Source organism: Mustelus asterias, chromosome 28 (assembly GCF_964213995.1).
Source record: "Mustelus asterias chromosome 28, sMusAst1.hap1.1, whole genome shotgun sequence".
In the NCBI taxonomy this organism is placed as follows: domain Eukaryota; kingdom Metazoa; phylum Chordata; class Chondrichthyes; order Carcharhiniformes; family Triakidae; genus Mustelus; species Mustelus asterias.
In genome coordinates, this window is record NC_135828.1 from 28,791,145 (window position 1) to 28,813,650 (window position 22,506).

Below are 22,506 nucleotides of genomic sequence, written 5' to 3' on the forward strand. Positions count from 1 at the left end.
CTGACTGGCCTATCATTATTTGTTCTATCCCGTGCACCATTTTTAAACAAAGGTACAACATTAGCAGACCTCCAATCCCATGACACACCTACGTCCAATGAGGATTGGAATAAGATGGTCAGACCGATTGCTATTTCCTCCTTGGCTTCTTTTGATATCCTGGGGTACATTTCATCTGGCCCTGGTGATTTACCCACTTTCAAGGATGCTAATCCCCTTAATACTTTTGTCTCTCCTCATGGTTATATCCAATATTTCAGACTCCTCCTTAAATCTGCACTAAAGATGCTCACATCTTCCATCTCTACCCATAGGTTATCCTTTTGGTCTTTTATGCGGCCTACTCTTTCCTTGGTTATCCTCTTACACTAATTACAGGTCTTTAGGTTCTCCTGGACTTTGCTTGCCAATATTCAATCATGCCCTCTCTTTGCTTTCCCTCTCTTTCTATACTCTTGGCTTTCCGGAGTATTGAGTTTTGAGTGTCTGACATAAGCTTTCTTTTCCTGCCTCATCTTACCCTGCAAACTCTTCGACATCCAGGGGCTCTAGATTTGCCCGTCCCACCTATTTCTTTGTGGGAACACATTTACTCTAACCCCTTGAATCTCCCCTTTTAATGCCTCGCAGTGCTCGGACACTGATTTACCTTCCCTGTTTCCAATCCACTTTGGCTAAATCTGCTTGTAAAATAGGCCTTGCCTCAATTTAGAACTTTAATTCCTGTTTTAGCTTTGTTCTTTTCTGTAATCATGTTAAACCTAGCTAAATCATAAATATGAAGAATATTCTTTATTGGCTATCTCATCAAACTGCCATGTTTCTATCTTTGCCCTCAAATTATCTGCTTTACTCCTTGCACTGAAGTATATTACCTTTGAGCACAGCCAGACTCCCTGTTTTCGATCTTTTGTTTCCTCTGGTTTCCAGACTCAGTCATTAATTTTCTGCCTCCCATTTTAATTTTTGATTTTGTTCCATCCGAATTCACCTCAGGCTCCTATCCCCCTGCCAAATACTTTCAATCCTGTCCAGCAGCACTGGCAGATCTCTCCCTCCACAAGGATATTTGTCTCAGCCTTGTTGAAGTGCAAACTATCCTGCTTGTACCAGGCTGAGGGAGACCAGTGTCTTGGCCAATCATATAACTTGGGCCATGAACATGCTCTGAGCTAACTGGGGTCAGGTCAGGATGGAAGGGAGGACTTGTTGTATGAGAAACGGTTGAAGAGTTTGGGTCTGTACGCGTTGGAGTTTAGAAGGATGAGGGGGGGGATCGTATTGAAATTTACAGGATGCTGCGAGGCCTGGATAGAGTGGACGTGGAGAGGATGTTTCCACTAGTAGGAAAAACTAGAACCAGAGGGCACAACCTCAGGCTAAAGGGACAATCCTTTAAAACAGAGATGAGGAGGAATTTTTTCAGCCAGAGAGTGGTGAATCTGTGGAACTCTTTGCTGCAGAAGGCTGTGGAGACCAGGTCATTGAGTGTCTTTAAGACAGAGGTAGATAGGTTCTTGATTAATTAGGGGATCAGGAGTTATGGGGAAAAGGCAGGAGAATGGGGATGAGAAAAACATCAGCCATGATTGAATGGCAGAGCAAACCCGATGGGCCGAGTGGCCTAATTCTGCTCCTATGTCTTATCATAAAATCATAGAATCTCTACAGTGCAGAAAGCGGCCATTCGGCCCATCAAGTCTGCACCAACCCCAATCCCACCCCGACCTTATCCCCATAACCCTACTTATTTACTCTACTAACCCCCTGGCACTAAGGGGCAATTTAACATGGCCAATCAACCTAACCCACACATCTTTGGATTGTGGGAGGAAACTGGAGCACCCGGAGGAAACTCATGCAGATGACAAGGTAATCAAGATTTGGAAATAAGCAAATATTGTAAGAACTTGGAGCACAATGTAAAAAGGGAGAGAATAACTCAAGCTGATTCCTTAGAAAGAAACAGGGGAAATCATGGGAAAGAAGAGAATGGCAGAGGCATTGAACAAATATTGTGTACACATATTCACAGTAGAAGACACATTTTGAACCAGAGACAGATGTTAACCTAAGGGATAAAAAGTGAGGAAATTAAAATATCAACAGAAATAAAGTATGGGAGAAATTCAAGGGATGTGAATCTGACAAATCCCTGAGGCCTGATGGTCTTGGGTTCCAAAAGAGATAGCTGTAGAGATAGTGGAGGTGCTAGCTATGATTATTCCAAAATTCCTTAGACTTGGGAATGGTTCCATTGGATTAGAAATTGGCAAATGTTACAATGCTTTTCAAGAAAGTAGGGAGAGATGAAACAAATTTTTTTTTAATTTGTTCGTGGGACATGGGTGTCACTGGTTGGCCAGCATTTATTGCCCATCCCTAGTTGCCCTTGGAAGGCAGTTGAGAGTCAACCACATTGCTATGGGTCTGGAGTCACATGTAGACCAGGCCAGCTAAGGACAGCAGATTTCCTTCCCTAAAGGACATTAGTGAACCAGATGGGTTTTTCCGAAAATTGACAATGGTTTCATGGTCATCAGTAGATTCTTAATTCCAGATATTCTTTATTGAATTCAAATTCCACCATCTGCCGTGGCGGGATTCGAACCCAGGTCCCCAGAACATTCGCTGAGTTTCTGGATTAATAGTCCAGCGATAATCCCACTAGGCTATTGCTCCTCAGACCAGTACAGACCAGTTAGCCTGACATCAATCATTGGGAAAATGCTAGTCTTGACAGTGCACTTAGAAAAACATAGTATGATTAGAACAAGTTTGCTGATCGTACTAAGCTCGGTGGAAAGGTAAGCCGTGGGGAGGACACAGAGGCTGCAGAGGGATAGGGGCAGGTTAGTGAGTGGGCAATACGGTGACTGACGCAGGATAACTTAAGTGTGGTCACAGATAGAAAAGCAATTTTTTTTAAAAAAGGAGTGAAACCTGCAATTGTTGATGTTCAATGAGACTTGGGTATGCTTGGAAAAGGAACACAGGAAGTTAGCATGCAGGTGCAGCAAGCAATTAGGAAGGCAAATGACAAAGTTGCCTTTATTTTAAGGTGATTGGAGTACGTGAATAAAGATTTTTTGCTCCAGTTGCGTAGGATTTTGGCAAGACATCGGAAATACGGCGCACAGTTTTGACCTCCACATTTAAGGATACCAAGACTCACTAAATTGGTCCCTGGGATGAGGTTGCCCTGTGATGACTGGCTGAGTAAATTAGGTTGATATTCGTTGGAGTTTAGAAGAATGAGAGGTGATCCCATTAAAACCAACAAAATTCTGAAAGGGTTTGATAGGATGGAGGCTGAGAGGTTGCTTCCTGTTGGTTGGGAAATCTAAAACACGGGGCACAGACTCAGGATAAGGGTCTGATCATTTAGGACTGAGTTATAAAGACATTTTTTCACTCCAAAGGATTATGAATCTTTGGAATACTCTTCCCCAGAGGGTTTTGGATGCCCCATCACTGAATATATTCAAGGCTGGAGTAGACAAGTTTTTTGGTGTCAGAGGAAATTAAGGAACACAGGGAGTGGGCACCTCCTCTTCCGATTAGGCACGCAACAGCCTTCCAGACTTAACATTGAGTTCAACAGCTTCAGACTGTGCACTCTCTCCTCCACCCTATTTTTATTTCTATCAATTTATTTTCATTTCTTCCATTGATTCATTTTTCCATCCAGTTTTTTCTCACTTTCAATCTTTTGTTGCTCCTCGCCACCGTCTCCCTCCCCGCACCCCACCAGGGCCATCCTGTTCCACATTTGACACACTGCTCACCTTTGTTCTGCCATTAACACATTCTGATCTCTGAATGTTCCGCTATCAACACCCTTCTTAGTCATGATTATCACTATTTACGTTCCCTTTGTCCTTTTGTGCATAACATCTTTGTCAATCTCTCCCTAGCCTCCAGCTATCGCTGGCCCTACAGCTCCAACATCCCCCACCACCCACTGCCCCCTGCAACAGTATGAATCTCATCCTACTTCCAGTTCTGGCGAAGAATCATCCAGACTTGAAACATTAGCTCTTTTCTCTCTCCACAGATGCTGTCAGAACTGCTGAGATTTTCCAGTAATTTCTGATTTTGCTTTTCATTGACCTTAATGAGAAAATATTGTGACATATCAATGCTACTGAAACCCTAGTCAATTAATCCTGGAATTTTCCCAATGTCTCCTGTGTATCATTCTCCAGTTGAAATGGGGGCCGGTTTAGCTCAGTTGGCTGGGTGGCTGGTTTGCGATGCAGAGCCACATCAACAGACAGGTTCAATTCCTGTATCGGCTGAGGTTATCCATGAAGGCTCGGCCTTATCAGCCTTGCCCCTTGCCTGAGGTATGGCAAACCCATAGTCCTATTGGCGACTTTCATTAAGTGAAAGATCATGACATCAGAAGTCTAGTTTTAAACTATTAAGCATTAAAAAAAGTTATTACATCAAATATATACTCAACAAAATGTTTTCTTAAAAGAAAACGAAAGGTAATGGACTTCAGGCAACTTGTTTCTCTATAAACTGCATCAGTAACCAGCTTTTTGTTTGTCTTATGAACTTTGGGAGTGTGTAAAATCTCTGTCGAAATTGCAGTTAATTTTAACAATGGACACTCTGCCCCACCTTGCTTTTTAAAAGAAAATTCCTCAATTTACTGCCAGGTTGCCGTAAAAATGAGAAATGTCAGTCAGTTCAAAAAGCAACCGGTTTGCCAAATCTGCTCAGCCAATAAGTGTAATGTTGCAAATTAAGTGGTTAAGATCACCTCAAACCAATTGCCAGTGACACAATTATGCCAAATTTCAGAACCCATGAAACAATATATGCAGAGGCCGTGCAGCAGCTTGTGCCGGTTCACTGACTGTGCATTACTTAAAGCTACCGGGCCAAAGCAAGGCAGGTCTACTTCAGACTTCCCACAGGCCTTACGTTTGTCCCAAGAGAGGCCAATCATCCTCTCTTGGGGCATTAACTGCCAAAATGGCCATTATCAAAGGACATCTCCTTACCATGTCATCCATTTCTTCTTCCTTACTATACCTAGCATAATCCTTTCGTAACGTACGCATTAAAATCATGGAAACCAATCCAACCAGGAAAATCACCATCATGAAGGAGTTGAAGATAGAAAACCAGTGAATCTGTCAGCACAAAAAAAGTTGCATCTTAAGAATTTGCACATTAATTTCACTTTACAGAATTGGCATGCAAAGTTATATCTTACAATTCCGAGACAAATCAATATTCAATAAGGTATAACTGTCCGTAGCATCTATTAAGGTGAGGAAGGAAATTATTTTCAGTGTCTTCCGCTGGGAAACTGGTTTATGCACATTGGGCAAGGGCAGGGCAGGGCAGGGTCAGCAATGATACCCATTATGATTAAAGAACATGCCATTACCCACTCACTGGACTCAAGAGGTGACGTACAGGAGGGCAACTAGTCCCCATACAGTCATACCTGACTAGAAGACAACACCTTTAGGAGGAGAGTGGACAATATTGGGGGAAAAAATACATTAGAAGACTAAGAAAAATGATAACAGCATTTTTTATACGAGAACTACCCCTAACTTTAAAAAACTCTCATTTACTTTATTTGCATTAACATGAACTACTGGCATGACTATGACACGGTGACGCAGTGGTTAGCGCTGCTGCCTCTCAGTGCCAGGGACCTGGGTTCGATTCCCGGCTTGGGTCACTGTCTGTGTAGAATCTGCAGGTTCTCCCTGTGTCTGCGTGAGTTTCCTCCAGGTGCTCTGGTTTCCTCCCACAATCCAAAGATGTGCAGGTTAGGTGCATTGGCCATGCTAAATTCTCCCTCAGTGTACCCAAACAGGCGCCAGAGTGTGGCAGCTATGGGATTTTCGCAGTACCTTCATCGCAGTGTGAATGTACACCTCCTTGCGACTAACTAAACTTTAACTTTGATAAGCTGTAGCTATATTGGACAACTAACAAATTGGAAAAGCAAGATTCATTAATCTAGAACAATACCATTTATTGTCCAGCATGAACGTTAGTCAACTGAAAATTACTGTATCAACTTTATCTTGCAATGAAAGATTTTCCAGTCAGGCACTGTTTTAATCTCCTGGCCATTATTTAGAAAAGGTGGGTCCCAATGTGTTATCAGGACTTCGGACTGATGATTTTACAATACTTAAATTACACTTTAACTATGAGAATACCCACAGGAGAAGAGCGAACATATGTTCCAAGGTGTATATAATATTTATTCTACATCATACTGTATCCATAGACTAAATTCTGTGAACCCTCAATTATCCTTCACTTAATCCACTCTCTCTAAACAACATCAGATGTGGCCCAGTTGATAACATTCTCATCTCAGGTCAGAGGGTTGCCTGAGACAACAGCATAAAAATCTAGACTGATGCTCCACTACAACGAAGGGAGGCTGCATTGTCAGAGATCTATTGAATCCCTGCAGTGGAGGAGGTGGACATTCGGCCCATCAAGTCTGCACTGACTCTTCAAAAGAGCCCCCCCCCCTTGCCCTATCCCCATAACCCTGCGTATTTAACATGACCAATCCCCCGAGCTGCACATCTTTGGACTGTGGGAGGAAACCCACACAGACACCGTGCAAACTCCACACAGGCAGTCACCCAAAGGCAGGAATTTAATCCGGGTCCTTGGTGCTGAGAGGCAGCAGTGCTAACCACTGTGCCACCAAAATGCCACCTTTCAGATGAGACATTAAGCTGCGTTCTCAGTTGGACATAAAAGATCCCATGGCACTATCTTGAAGAATAGATGAGTTATCAAACTGAATGTTGTATTTCCAACACTACACTTGTAGTAGCACTCATTTGGCTATAAAACTCTACAAATGATATTAACGAAGCTGAACTGCAAAACTTTAAAGACCAGCCCATTAGTCTAGTCTCTCTACTGGTTAAAAGCGTGACCCAACACAGCACTCAACCATACAGAAGCAGCAGCATCAGATTCAAACCCTAATTTCTAGCAAGTTGGGATATCACAACTGAAGTGATAATTGGAGAGATACCATGTGCTTCAGTTGGGATAGGGAGTTAGAGGGCTCTGGGTCAGAGAGAGCAAACTAGGGCTCCAACTGAATTAAAATCAAAGTGTCGCCAGCAGGTAAGGAAGCATCAGTGGAGAGAGGGACAGAGTTAAAGTTTTGAGTCCAATATAACTAAATGGTCTTGAAATATTAACTTGGTTTCTCTTTCTTCCATAATCATCCTCAACACCGGTGCCCCTCAAGGTCGTGTTCTCAGCCCCTTACTATATTCCTTACACACCTATGACTGTGCAGCCAAATTTCCCTCCAACTCGATTTTCAAGTTTGCTGATGAGGCCACCATAGTGGGTCGGATCTCAAACAATAACGAGAGAGTACAGGAATGAGATAGAGAATCTGGTGAACTGGTGTGACAGCAATAATGTCTCCCTCAACATCAACAAAATGAAGGATATAGTCATAGACTTCAGGAGGCATAAAGGAGAACATGCCCCTGTCTATATCAATGGGGACGAATTAGAAATGGCCGGGAGCTTCAGGTTTTTAGGTGTCTAGATCACCAACAGCCTGTCCTGGTCCCCCCATGCCGACACCATAATTAAGAAAGCTCACCAATGCCTCTACTTTCTCAGAAGATCAAGGAAATTTGTGTCCACTACGACTCTCACCAACCTTTACAGATGCACCATAGGAAGTATTTTTTCTGGTTATATCACAGCTTGGTGTGGCTCCTGCTCTATCCAAGACCGCAAGAAACTACAAAGGGTCGAGAGCAAAGCCCATCACTCAAACCAGCCTCCCATCTATTGACACTGTCTACACTTCCCACTGCCTCAGAAAAGCAGCCAGCATAATTAAGGACCCCACGCATCCTGAACATACTCTCTTCCACCTTCTTCCATTGGGAAAAGGAAACAAAAGGCTGAGGACATGTACCAACCTACTCAAGAACAGCTTCTTCCCTCCTGCCATCTGACTTTTGAATGGGCCTACCTCACATGAAGTTGATCTTTCTCTACACCCTAGCTATGACTGCAAGACTACATTCTGCACCCTCTCCTTTTCTTCTCTAATGAATGGTATGCTTTGTCTGTATAGTGCGTAAGAAATAATACTTTTCACTGTATACCAATACATGTGACAATAAATCACATCAAATCACATCAAATCAAATCAAATGCTGCCAGACCTGCTGAGTTTTTCCAGCACTTACTGCTTTTATTTCAAATCTCAAGCATCCACATACTTTGCTTTTATTCCAGGGCTCCAATGGATTACTAAATAATGATATCAAGGATTGGCTCAGGGCACTATTAGAATTGGTTCTGATGTTTCATGTTTGAAAATCATGCACTGTATATACTGCCCAAGTTCACACATTGAGTGAAATAGTGCGGTACTAATACTGGTACAAGTGCATTCCAGCTTAAATCTAGGCCAAAAAGCATGTCATGAAAATGGTCATTCTTAAAATGCAACATACTCTGTGTTGGAAGAAGGATGGGTCAAGGTACTTATCAAATCGGTCCTCAAACTTCACATCAGATTTCTTCCATTTCATCTAAAAAAAACAGAAAAGACCAACTGAGTTAGAACAATACACGGTAGCACATAGGATGAAGTTGGCAGAAATATTATCAACTTTGTTGGAGCATGACCGCACAATTTGATTTATGTGGTCATGAGGGTTTATAATGCAGATTGCCCGAAACCTCAGTGCATAAAAATCTATCCCACATAAGATTTATGTAACATTTCAAATGCTGCTGCATTGTCAGAAGGTCAAGTCATGTAACCTCATGACATGCTGTTCCATTGAGTGACCATTCTTTCCTTGGTTAAGTGATTTGGCAACTTGGGCTGAATGCGGATGGAGATTCTGGCCAAAGAAAACAATATTAGAACTGTAAGGACATTCGGGCAAAATGTGTGACCTTCTCCTCTCTGCACCCTTCCATACAACTCTCAAAATCCAATCTCTCAAAACAGAGCTCTGACAGTAAAACTAAGCCAGGTAGTGGATAAACCAGCAATGTTTTACTTCGGGATCCTGAATCTCAATAAAGATAACTATGATGGTATGAGGCATGTGTTGGCTATGATGGACTGGGAAACACTACTGAAAGGAAGGACAGTGGACAGGCAATGGCAGGCATTTAAAGGAACAAATAGGTGAACTCCAGAAGTTGTTTATTCCTATTTGGTGCAAAAATGGAAAAGGAACTGTGATCAAACCATGGCTTACAAGGGAAATTTGAGATAGTATTAGTTTCAAAGAAGAAGCATATAAATTGGCAAGAAAAAACAAACCTAAGGATTGGGAGCAGTTTAAAATTCAGCAAAGGAGGACCAAGGGATTGATTAAGAAGGGGAAAATAGTGTGAAAGCAAACTAGCAGGGAACATAATAACTGACTATAGAAGTTCCTACGGGCATGTAAAGAGAGATTGGCAAAAACGAACGTAGGCCTCTTACAGGGAAATTTATTACATGGAACAAGGAAATGGCTGAGGAGCTAAATTCACACTTTGCTTCTGTCTTCACAAAGGAAGACAAGAATAACTTATCAGAGGTTCGGAGAAACACAAGTTTTAGTGAGCAGCTGAAGGAAACTAAGATTAGTAGAAAAATGGTTTTGGGGAAATTAATGGGATTGAAGGCGGATAAATCCCCAGGGCCTGATAATCTTCATTCCATTTAAAGAAATGGCTCTGGAAATAGTAGATCCATTGATGGTCATTTTCCAAAATTCTTGCGACTCTGGAATAGTTCTACAGATTGGAGGATAGCTAATGTAAGCCTGCTGTTCAAAAAGGGAGGTAGAGAGAAAGCAGAGAACTATAGTGCAGTGAGCCTCACGTTGGTAGTCGGGAAGTTGCTGGAGTCCATTATCAAGGATTTCATAATTCAGCATTTGGAAAGCAGTGGTATAATCGGACAAAAATTCAGCATGGATTTACAAAAGGGAAATCATGCTTAAAGAATCTACAGGGATTCTTTGAGGGAAATTCTTTTGAGGATGTTACTAGCAGAGTTGACCAGAGAGAATCAGTGAATATGGGTTTATTTAGACTTTCAGAAGGCTTTCGACAAGGTTTTACATAACAGACGACAATGTAAAGTTAAAGCGCATGGGATTGTGGGCAATATCTTGAGATGGCTAGAAATCTGGTCAGCAGACAAAAAGCAAAGAGTTGGCATAAATGGGCCTTTTTTCCGATTGGCAGGCAGTGACTAGTGGGGCACTGCAGTTTTCTGTGCCTGAACCCCAACTGTTCACATTATATATTAATGATTTGGACGAGTCAACTAAATGTATTATTTCCAAATTTGCAGAGGATACAAAGTTGGGTGGGAGGGTGAGCTGTGAGGAGGATGCAGAGATGCTTCAGCATGATTTGGACAAGCTGTGCGTATAGGCATTTGTATGGCAGATGCAGTATAATATGGATAAATGTGAAGTTATCCACTTCAGTCGCATAAATAAGGCGGCAGATTATATGAATGGGTATAAATTCAGAGATGGATATTCAGTGAGACCTTGGTGTCCTCATGCATTAGTTGCTGCAAGCAAGCGCACAGTAACAGCAGGTAGTAAAGAAGACAAAGTGTTGGCCTTCATAGCAAAAGGATTTGAGCATAGGAATAGGGATGTTTTGTTGCAATTGTATAGGTGTTGGTGAGGCCACACCTGGAGTATTGTGTGGTGTTTTGGCGTCCTTATCTGAAGGATGCTTTTGCTATAGAGGGAGTACAGCAAAGGTTTACCAGGTTGATTCCTGGGATAGCAGGACTGTCATATAAAGAGAGATTAAATTGGTTAGGATTATATTCACTGGAGTTTCGAAGAGTGAGAGGGTATCTGATAGAAACTATTCTAACAGGATTAGACAGGGTAGATTTAAAAAGAACATTCCCAATGGTGGGGGAGTCCAGAGGTAGGAGTCATTGTTTGAGGATAAGGAGTAAACCTTTTAGGACTGAGGTGAGGAGAAATTTCTTAACCCACAGAGGTGAAGCTGTGGAATTCACTACCATAGAAAATAGTTGAGGCCAAAACGTTGTCTGATTTCAAGAAGAAATTAGATATAGCTCTTGAGGTTAAAGGGATCAAGAGATATTTGGGGGGGGTGGGACCAGGGTATTGAATTGGATTATCAGCCATGATCATAATGAATGGTGCAGCAGGCTCGAAGGGCCGAATAGCCTACACCTGCTTCTATTCTCTATGCATGTTTCTTTGTACTGGGTGCTCCTGTTGAGCTGGTATTGAGACTGCAGTGTGTGACACACCACCACCAAAAACAAACTGACTGATTCACAACCCTGCCACTTAAACTGCAATTGTTTCAAGATGGGATTGCAGTCCCCCTGGAAGAAAACCATTATTCAGTGGCCTAACATAGTAAGCATCGAGTCAATAAACAAAGATTCAGAGGAATTGGTGCCATTGAAGTTGATGAGCTTTCGTAGCATCTTGTTAAGAGTATTAGTTAGTGACAATGTACTAGGAAATTTTTCAGTCAAGTTCCTGTACTCTCATTACACACATCCTGGTCACTCCTCTATTAAGAAATGTACTAACATCTGTTTGATGCCAAGACCAAAGCTAAGGAACACATTGGTTTAAAATATAGATAAGGAGAATTTCACCACATACAGCAGCCTTATTATGAAAAGGAAACGCTCTGAAAAGCAACAACTTATCCCTTAGAGGCTGCTAAATTGCAGTTTTAGTATCAGGAGCCAGTACTATCACATGAAATTTTTTAAAAATATATTATTTATTCTAGGGATGTGGCACAGTCAATCGCCTAGTGACTGCTAAAGCCACTTCAAACAACCACAATGTGGACTAGAATCTTTTGTGGATCAAACCGGGTGGGGATGGAAGGTTCCCTTCCCCAAAGGGCGTTAGTTAATTTTTAAAAAACAGAACACATGACACTGTTGACGGCACAGCAGTTAGCACTGCTGCCTCACAGCACCAGGGACCTGGGTTCGATTCAGTTTCAGTGCTCCAGTTTCCTCGCATAGTCCGAAAGACGTGCTGGTTAGGTGCACTGGCCATGCTAAATTCTCCCTCAGTGTACCCGAACAGGCATCAGAGTGTGGCCACTGGGGGATTTTCACAGTAACTTCATTGCAGTGTTAACGTAAGCCTACTTGTGATATTAATAAATTGAAAACTGCACAGTGGCACAGTAGTTAGCACTGTTGCCTCAGTACCAGGGACCCGGGTTCGATTCCTGGCTTGGATCACTGTGCGAAGTCTGCATGTTCTCCCCATGTCCACGTGGGTTTCCTCCAGGTGCTCCAGTTTCCTCCCATAGTTCGAAAGACATGCTGGTTAGGTGCATTGGCCATGCTAAATTCTCCCTCAGTGTACCCGAACAGGCATCAGAGTGTGGCCACTGGGGGATTTTCACAGTAACTTCATTGCAGTGTTAATGTAAGGCTACTTGTGACATTAATAAACTAAAAACTGTGGAATCTGAACACCTCACCCTATGATTTGCTAGCTCAGTGTCATAACCAACAGACCACCAGACTTGTCAGTTTGATGTACAGATCTCAGTGTGATCTGAAACACAGCAAGACGTTGGAAAACTGCAATTGCACTTGTGTGGCTGCGTCAAAATCCTGGAATTCCCTCCCTAACAGCACTGTAGGTGTATTTACACCACGTGGACTACAGCGGTTCAAAAAGGCAGCTCACTACCAGCTTCTCAAGGGCAACCAAGGGCAGGCAATAAATGCTGGCCTAGCCAGCGACACCCACATCCCTTGAATGAGTGAATGAAACAAATTAGAACGTGTTGCAGTCAGTTGGACAAAAAGATGCTGACTTTTCAAGGACAAGACAGCAGCTGCAAAGTCCGATTGGGCAACTAATGCCTGGGCGTTCAGACGAGGCTGTACGTGAGTTTCGATGTTCTTGAACTAAGTACTAAAATAAAACATCCCAAGGTCCAGGATATCTTGCAGGCAAGCAAAACATTAAAAAAGTTAAAGGTGGAGAATGTGTACTCAAGTTTCCATTTTTGGGTGATCCTCTGAATATGAATAAATTGCGTTCAGTAATGCCTTTTTTGGTTAAAGTGCAGCAGGTTTTAAAATATTTATTGTGGGTGAAAATGAGAACTGTCCCTTGGCTTGGGGAAGCCAAGAAAATAAGGTGAGCATTAAAAAGCACCACGGCTGCAGAAACTTTCACATTAACAGAGGCAGTTGATATGGCATTCTTCATATCCAAAATATTAGGACAAATATCAAATCTGGGAAATAATGAAGGAAATATCCCAGAAGAGAGTTATGTTGAAAGTCAATCCTTTTATGATTATGCACACTGCACAAAGATTACAAATAGATATCGCAAGTCTAAAACAAATGGTGGATAGAAAGGTAACACCTACGCTCCAGTGGGTTGATACAGGTTCTAAGTTATCAACCTTTTACCAAAAGGATTGCTCATAGTGAAAAACTGTTTGAGCTATTAGAACAGCACAACAATGTGTTTCTCTTTGGAAATGGGCGATCTGTTTCTCTATCTTCAGTTTTTTAGTCCTCTGTTTTTTGCTTTCGGGAATCTATTATAGTTGAATTCATGTTGCAACAAAGTGCATGTTTTAAACAGCTGTCCCCAATTGGGGAAGGATTCGAGAATCATTGCAAGAATATATAAAGCAGTTCACTGAGTGTCTGGGAGGAACTGGGAGACACTGTGACTTTGCTTTGTTTTGGAAATAAACCTGCTTTAATGTACAGGCTAGTTTCAGATTCATTTTTCTTCAAGGCACAATTATTGGAGTTATTAGTGAGTGGCTTGAAGGGGAGGTTGCAGGTGGCAGCGGTCCCAGGTATGTGCTTGCCCTTCTCGATGCTATTGGTTGTGGGTTTGGAAGGTGCTGTCTAAGGTTGCCTTGGTGAATTTCTGCAGCTTGTAGATGGTACACACTGCTGCCAGTGTTGGTGGTGGAGGAAGTGAATGTTTATGGATGGGGTGCCAATCAAGTATGTTGCTTTGTCCTGGACGGTGTCAGGTTTCTTGAGTGTTGTTGGAGCGGTACTCATCCAGGCAAGTGGAGAATATCCCATCCCATTCCTGATTTGTGCCTTGTGGATTGTGGGCAGGATTTGAGGAGTCAAGAGGTGAATCGCTCACCGCAGGATTCCGAGCCTCTGACCTGTTCTTGTAGCCACAACATTTATATGGCTAGTCCAGCCATTTGACTGTTGATGCAAGTAACCTCAGGCCTATATTTCACATCAATTATACTTAAAGGCCCCATTAGCTTGACTCCCAACCTTAAAGTTCGCCCTAACCTTGTCAATAATATTGTTTTAAAACTCACTTGTACCATCTGAGAGGAAGTCATCAACATGAGTGAAGATGATGTCTGCCAGTTCCCACCCTGGTACCAGTAAAACATGGCAGGATCTGCCTTCAGTTGGTGACAACCCAAGTTTAAAAACAACAGTCAGGCTGGTTGCCGCACTGAAACATCAGTTAAACCATATTCGCCCTTTTCAATTTCCAAAGTTTCCCCTCGACCTCTGGTGCCTCCTAAGGAGGTTTGAGAAACATTTCCCTCTGGAGGTGATCCCCCTGCAGATATGCAGCTTCTATATCCACTGACTGACACTCCCATGAAAACCTCGATATAATGGCAAGAAAACGTTTCAAAATGACCCTCCCAGCTGTGGGTGAGTTCATGCTGAGATTTTTAATCTACCAAGTATTCTTCAAATCCTCGGGTCACTAACCTAGCCTCGGCCTTGCAAATGCCACCTGGTAGAAACTTTTCCACGCAGGCCCTTCCCCCAGTGATAATGCTGACTGACCCCCCATTTGGGAATGCATATCAAACTCCCGCCAACTATCCAACCCTATCTGTTTAGCCACACGTATCCCTTTATCCCAACAATCACAAAAACCTCTTGGGGACTCCTGTCTCTGCTACTTTGTCACAATGATTCAGCATTCTATGTATGTTGCATACATTTCCACCCCATGATTAAATTCCCTGGTCAGTGGCAGACTTGTTAGGACGTGGTGGTGCCCTTCAATATTTAACAGAAATGGCACAGTGAGCTGTGATTTGCTCAATAAAGGTGTTGTATTCTTTAAGAACCATACTAGCATCCCGCAGTAGTTTTTGTGGTAATGCGTGTGCAAATTGTATTTACAACTTCCAAATAATCATCGTTTTATCCATCAAACTTTTATCCCCACAAGTTAAGACTGCTTGAACTCCTGGTTCCTTAATGGCAGGCAGCAATGGCCTGACCAACAAAAATGTAGATCCAGTTTTCCCAAACACAGTGGCTCTGTCGCTCTCCATGTGTACCTTCATGTGTTGCTTTCAAAGAACAAAGAAAAGTACAGCACAGCCTTCGGCCCTCCAAGCCTGCGCCGATCATGATGCCTGCCTAAACTAAAACCGTATGCACTTGCGGAGTCTGTATCCTTCCATTCCCATCCTATTCATGTATTCGTCTAGTTGCCCCTTAAATGCTGCTATCGTACCTGCTCCCACCACCTCCCCGGGCAGCGCGTTCCAGACATTCACCACCCTCTGTGTAAAAAAACTTGCCTCGCACATCTCCTCTAAACTTTTCCCATGCACCTTAAACTTATGTCCCCTAGTACTTGATTTTTCTATCCCAGGAAAGAGCATCTGACTATCCACTCTGTTCATGCCACTCAATCTTGTGAACCTCTATTAGGTCTCCTCCGTTATTCCGGTGAGAACAAACCGAGTTTATCCAACCTCTCCTCATAGCTAATACCCTCCAGACCAGGCAACATCCTGGTAAACCTCTTCTGTATCCTCTCCAAAGCATCCACATCCTTCTGGTAGTGTGGCGACCAGAATTGTACACAATATTCCAAATGAGGCCCAACCCAGCTGCAGCATGACCTGCCAATTTTTATACTCAATGCCCCGGCCGATGAAGGCAAGCATGCCGTATACTTTCTTGACTACCTTATCTACCTGCGTTGCCACTTTCAGTGATCAGTGGACATGTACGCCCAGATCTTTCTACCTGTCAATACTCCTAAGAGTTCTACCATTTACTGTATGATTCCTACATGCATTAGACCTTCCAGAATGCATCATCTCACAGTTGTCCGGATTGAACTCCATTTGCCATTTCTCCGCCCAAGTCTCCAATTGGTCTATGTCTTGCTGTATCCTGACAATCCTCTTCACTATCCGCAACTCCACCAATTTTTGTATCATCTGCGAACTTACTAATCAGACTAGCTACATTTTCCTCCAATCATTTATATATACTATGAACAACAAAGGGGCCAGAACTGATCCCTGTGGAACACCACTAGTAAGAAGTTTAACAACACCAGGTTAAAGTCCAACAGGTTTATTTGGTAGCAAAAGCCACATAAACTTTCGGAGCTCCAAGCCCCTTCTTCAGGTGAAGAAGGGGCTTGGAGAACACAGGTCCACAGGAACACAGAGCCACTGTGTTCTCACCTGAAGGAGGGGCTTGGAGCTCCGAAAGCTTGTGTGGCTTTTGCGACCAAATAAACCTGTTGGACTTTAACCTGGTGTTGTTAAACTTCTTACTGTGTTTACCCCAGTGCAACGCCGGCATCTCCACATCATGAACATCGCTGGTCACATCCTTCCATTCAGAAAAGCACCCCTCTACTGCTACCCTCTGTCTTCTATGGCCAAGCCAGTTCTGTATGCATCTTGTCAGCTTTCATTGCTTAACAATAGAGCTTTCTCACTAGAAACCACAGTGGTAGAGGCTGATCCCAGCTATCCTGCAAGCGGAGTACCCTTTTAGAAAACTAGAGCGTATGATCAATTCCCAAACCTGAAGCTTCAGTACTCTTTAACCTTCCACTGGTTTGCCTCATTGAGATTCCAGGTAACCCTTTCCCAAGGGTAGCAGCCAATTTGATCTAGCAGAGTCTTTCCCATGGAATTGAACCCCCGTCAATACAAAAAGTCTATCTACATGAGAGAAACAATCGAGTAACTTAAATGCCAATATGTACTCCGGGATTTGAAGGTTAAACTTTGTCAGTCTCTTATATCAGTTGCCTCATAGTCCATAAAATCTCCCTCTATGGGCTGATCACTTGCTTTCTTAAATCTATCAAAAGGTCGACCATGTGCTTCCAACAAATTATTCTTCTGGAAAACGTATCCAAAAACTGTAATAAAAGGGCCAATCTCTTTGGTGTTTAGCTCATCCACGTCCAATTCTGAAAATATTTTACTCCGAATCTCATTTTTTGCTGGTAATGATAAAGCTGAAGGTATACCATGCTTCTTTGGAGGTAACTAAGTAACCAGTATCCACATCTCAACCTAATCTTTCCATTGCTAATACGGTTCCACTTCCAAAGTGGAGATTTTACAATGTCCTTCGGCCATTCTGTAACTGAGATGGTCAGCAGCAACGTGCTTCTTTTATTTCTCAAAGGATGGAGAGAAAAACATCTTATTCAGCAACCAACCACTAGAGCTGAAAGTTCATCCTCTGCAGGGAACACAAGGCTTTCTTTCATTCATTCGAGGGATATGGGCGTCGCTAGCTGGCCAGCATTTATTGTCCCTCCCTAGATGCCCGAGAGCAGTCGAGAGTCAACCACATTGCTGTGGTTCTGGAATTACACGTAGGCCAGACCAGGTAAGGACAGCAGATTTTCTTCCCTAAAGGACATTAGTGAACCAGATGGGTTTTGCTAACAATCAATAATAGCTTCATGGTCATCAGTAGATTCTTAATTCCAGATTTTTTAAATTCAATTCAAATTCTACCAGAATTCGAACCCAGGACCCCAGAATATTAGCTGAGTTTCTGGATTAATAATGCCAGCAAGTCATTGCCTCCCCATTAAACAATATGAACTGCGTAGAGATAAATGTTTTTAATTTAGAAAGGTGCCATGGAAACGGTAAATGTTGGGTGAAAGTTGGACAAAAATTTCAAAAAGAGTGAGAAACTGAGTCTGTTGCCGTGCGGCAAATGTTTTACTGAGAAAAGTTAAAGTTTTGAAATAACATTTCAAATAGACCAATTCCACAATTGACACCAAAGCTCTCAAGTCGGTAGTGGGAGTCCGGAAATTTCCTGGCTCACTGCACCAGCCTGGGGAAAAGGTGTCCCGAATGGCGGTATCTTCATTTCAGGGGTTGGGTGCAGAATGGAGTCAGGCCCACTGCCCCTGGATGCTGATCGGAGGCAGCCACATGGGCTGCTGAGAGCAGAGATGGGATGTTTAAAAGGCTCACCCTACCTCTGTCCTAGTTGTTAGTTAAATATCAGGCCCTCCAGCCCTCACCTCTCAGAGTCATAGAGCTATAGAGGTTTACAGCATGGAAACAGGCCCTTCGGCCCAACTTGTCCATGCCACCCTTTTTTAAAAATCCCTAAGCTAATGTCGTCGGCACAGGCTCAGTGGGCCGAAGGGCCTGTTCCTGTGCTGTATTGTCCTTTGGACCATGTTAACTCCAATAATTGTGTTGAGGAGGAATGAGTCTGAAGCTAGCCTGTACATTAAAGCAGGGTTGTTTCCAGGACAACAAAGCAAAGTCACAGCGTCTCTCAGTTCCTCCCAGACACTCAGTGAACTGCTTTATATATTCTTAGTGATTCCTTAATCCTTACCCAATTGGGGAGAGCCACGCTTCATTCCCAATTTAAAGCATGCATTTCATTGCAACACAAATTCAACAACACCATCCTAACTTGGAAACATATCATTGTTCCTTCACAGTTGTTGGGTCAAAATTCTGCCCTAACAGCACTGTGGGTGTACCTGCACCACATGGACTTTAGCGATTCAAGGCGGCAGCTGATCACCTTCTCCAGGGTAATTAGGTGTGGGCATCGAATGCTGGACTTGCCAGTGACATCTCGCATCCCAAGAAAGAACAAAGTTTAAAAAACTAAGATGGCAGACGTCCTTTGATTTTTTAAGATAACTAGAAAAATAATAAGTTAGAAAGAAGTTTTACACAAGGGCCTTGAGAATGTGTACTTCACCATTATTGAACCAAGATCCACGAAGTTTAAAAAAAGAAGAGGAATATTAAAAGGACTGGGGAGAGCAGCAAGAAAATAGGGTGGCAGTTCGTGCACAGGAAAATACTGGCTTAGTATCTGAGTGGTTAAATAACTTGTTCTTGTGCTGGAACACTGACCCATATTTATGTTATTGAAAGTCATAACCTGTAAAATACAATGTTTTATTTGTAGACTTGTTACTGAACTTAAGCTCTGAAAATTCAGACAGATAAAGGGATATAACATTCTGGCAATATAGACAACAAAGAAAGTTGAGAAAGGATTTCTACCCAAAATATTAACTTGTCTTCTGGGACTGTTGTATTTGCAGCATTTTACAACTTTCACTGTAAAAAGTATTTTCTTTTGGCAGACTATACTTACAGAATATGACATCGCAATTTTTGTGTTTGGCACTAACTTGACCTTTCCCTCACTGGTCAAATTCACATCCACAATTCGATTGCCATTGTAGCCTATCTCAAGTTTTTTGTAAGTCCAGAGAAAATGATCCTCTCCATTTTCATCTGCTTCCCCGACAATCCCTGCACATAACAAGAAAAACATTGCATCATGTAGTTTAGAAAGGAAGGCCTTTCTTCTCTGTAGAACTTGAACATCTAACAGAGCATCCAGCCATTTCTTCACTCAAATGTTAACATTAATAGCTCATTATGTATTCACAACAACATATTTCTTTATCTAATAAAGATAAAGCTGATACCAGCAACATACAGCAATTATGTGACTACTCATCATGCCACTTTTCCGATAGCGTGCAAAATAGCTCAAAAATTGCTTACTCAAGACATAGCATTTCAAATGTTGAGATGAGATGTTCAATGAGATTTTTACACCTTATGATGCACCAGAAGGCAGTATATGAAATTACCACACAACTGCAACATTACTCACCATAGACCCAATACAGACTTCTTTGCCACGGAGACTAAGCACAATTTATGCCCTGGGTTTCCCAAACATCAGGGACCCAATTTGACATCCCCGATGGAGTACAAAGGAATGCAAAGCACGATGTTTGGCAGGGGCTTGGTTGCAGGAGTTGCCTTTGGGCTCCCTCCAGATTTTGTTTTCAGGGTTTGCCCCCTGAGTCTTCAACTCGCCCACAGTATCCATAAGTTAGTGGAGCTATTCACCTATAACTGAGAGTTTGGTGTGTCCATATGTCAGTGTATGTCCGCACACAATGTCTGGGGTGGGGAGGTGGTCACACAACCTCCGAGTTCCTCTCAAGCCTTAGCCAGGAGCTACAAGGGACCCAGTTTCTATGAGTTGCCACAAGGAGAAAGGGCAACTAGATTTTTCAGCTAGTGAGGATGTGCAATAACTTTGCACGATGCAATGGAGATCAAACTGAGGATTTGTACAGAATGTGGGGTCAGCATGTTTTCCACTATTTTGCTTCTTATTTTCAGTCCACATTGCTGACTAACAATAATGTGCAAAAAAGCCCAGTGTGCAGGCCTCTCCCTGTCACTACAGTGCCTCTATCGATAAATCCTCAGCTGTGAACATCTTACTCACACCTAAATGTTTGAATCTTGCCAGTGAGGTTTCCGTTTCTGCCACAGGACTGAAGTGACCTAAATAAGACACAGGTGACATCTCCTGTGACTGTGGTAAATTAGCCCTTGACAAATTAGCCCTTGACAACGTTGACCACACCATCTTCCTTCAATGTCTTTCTTCTGTTGTCCACCTCAATGGGATGGGCCTTACTCTGACTACGATTGGAGCTGAGCATCACTAGCAATGGCTTGTCTACTTGCCCAAGGACAAGTTACCTAGGTACCCTCGTTCTCCTCATCTATTATCTCTTGGTGATATCATCTGAAGACAAGGACCCAGCTTCTATCCATACACTGACAATGAACCTCTCCCACCACCTCTCCTCTATTGCCCATTTGTCAAACTGTTTCTCAGCTATCCAGTCATGGATGAAGCACCATTTCCTTCAGTTAAACACTGGAAAAGCTGAAGCCACAACAGCACCACCACAAACTCTGGCTCATCACCAAATACATCCTCCGTCCTGGCTAATGTCCATGCTCAACACAAGCTGAGTTCTGACTCCATATGCTCACCAGCACAAAGATGATCTACGTGCATGCCATAACATGGTCTGATTCCACCCTTGCCTTTGCTCATATGCGTCTTAAATCCTCATCTATGGCTTTATCACCCAGACTCGTCTATTCCAACATCTACCCAGTTAGTGCTTCATCCACCAGCACAAGCAAACCTCTGAAGACTATGGCCTACTCACATTTACCTACCACCTATCCTTATTGACCTACTTTGGCTCCTAGTTCAACAGTGCCTCCAGTTTATAGTTATTTTCTGTGTTTAAAAATTGCTTCATGGCCCTGTCCATGTCCTCTGCAAACTTCTGACAATTCTACAACTCCCCAGCATTCCCCAAACTCTCTTCTGCTCCGACATGAAATTGCACCACTGGAAAAATCAGGCCAAAACTAGGAATCTTGTGCTTCAACATAATTCCGGAAGAAATAGCTGAAATTACATTGAATTTGCTGTTCTCGGCTAGATCAGCTCAATAGCTGCAATAGATAATCTCATGCCTCTGGGCAAAGGAAAGGGAAAAGACTCTGTGGTGCTTTGGTTTCGGAATTATGTTCAGTAACCACTGCTTGGAAGCACATGTATGAAGTCAGTAGAGTATGAGAATCGGCTGTGATTCAGATTCACTGTCCAGCTTCAATGGTGAAGCCACAAGGTACCCGAGGGCAGACAGCTGACATCTGGTGAACCAGATCACAAAGAAAGTCTGAGACAAAGTTCAACGGCACAGAAACTAACACCAGCAGGAAACTGTAAATGGATACTGACAGTCTAATTGTGTGGCAAAACCATGGCAGACGGAGTTCAACGTGGGAACTCCATCTGTCACAGTTTCGCTCACTCACTTTTACTGTGTACAGTTCTGGTCACCCGATTATAGAAAGGATATTATTAAACTAGAAGCGTGCAGAAAAGATTTACTAGGATGCTACCGGGACTTGATGGTTTGAGTTATAAAGGAGAGGTTGGATAGGCTGGGACCTTTTACCCCTGGAGCGTAGGAGGTTCAGGGGTGATCTTATAAAGACCTATAAAATAATGAGGGGCATAGATAAGGTGGATGGTCAACATCTTTTCCCAAAGGTAGGGGAGTCTAAAACTGGAGGGCATAGGTTTAAGATGAGAGGGAAGAGATACAAAGGTGTCCATGGGGGCAATTTTTTTTAACACAGAGGGTGGCAAGTGTCTAGAATGAGCTGTCAGAGGCAGTAGAGGTGGGTATAATTTTGTCTTTTAAAAAGCATTTGGACAGTTACCTGGGTAAGATGGGTATAGAGGGATATGGGCCAAACATTGTCAATTGAGAATAGTGAGAAGGTAGAAAC

At 42.7% G+C, this 22,506-nt stretch overlaps 1 protein-coding gene across 1 annotated transcript in view; it reads right to left on the reverse strand.

Annotated features, from left to right (window-relative positions):
• Positions 1-22,506, reverse strand: part of tm9sf3 (transmembrane 9 superfamily member 3) — a 144,161-nt gene that overhangs the window by 65,083 nt on the left and 56,572 nt on the right. Inside the window, exons 4-6 of the mRNA XM_078199779.1 lie at positions 19,463-19,623; positions 8,511-8,588; positions 5,019-5,150 (exon numbers count right to left, since the gene is read on the reverse strand). Of these exons, the coding sequence (XP_078055905.1) occupies positions 5,019-5,150; positions 8,511-8,588; positions 19,463-19,623 (371 nt within the window). The remainder of the gene's footprint in view (positions 1-5,018; positions 5,151-8,510; positions 8,589-19,462; positions 19,624-22,506) is intronic.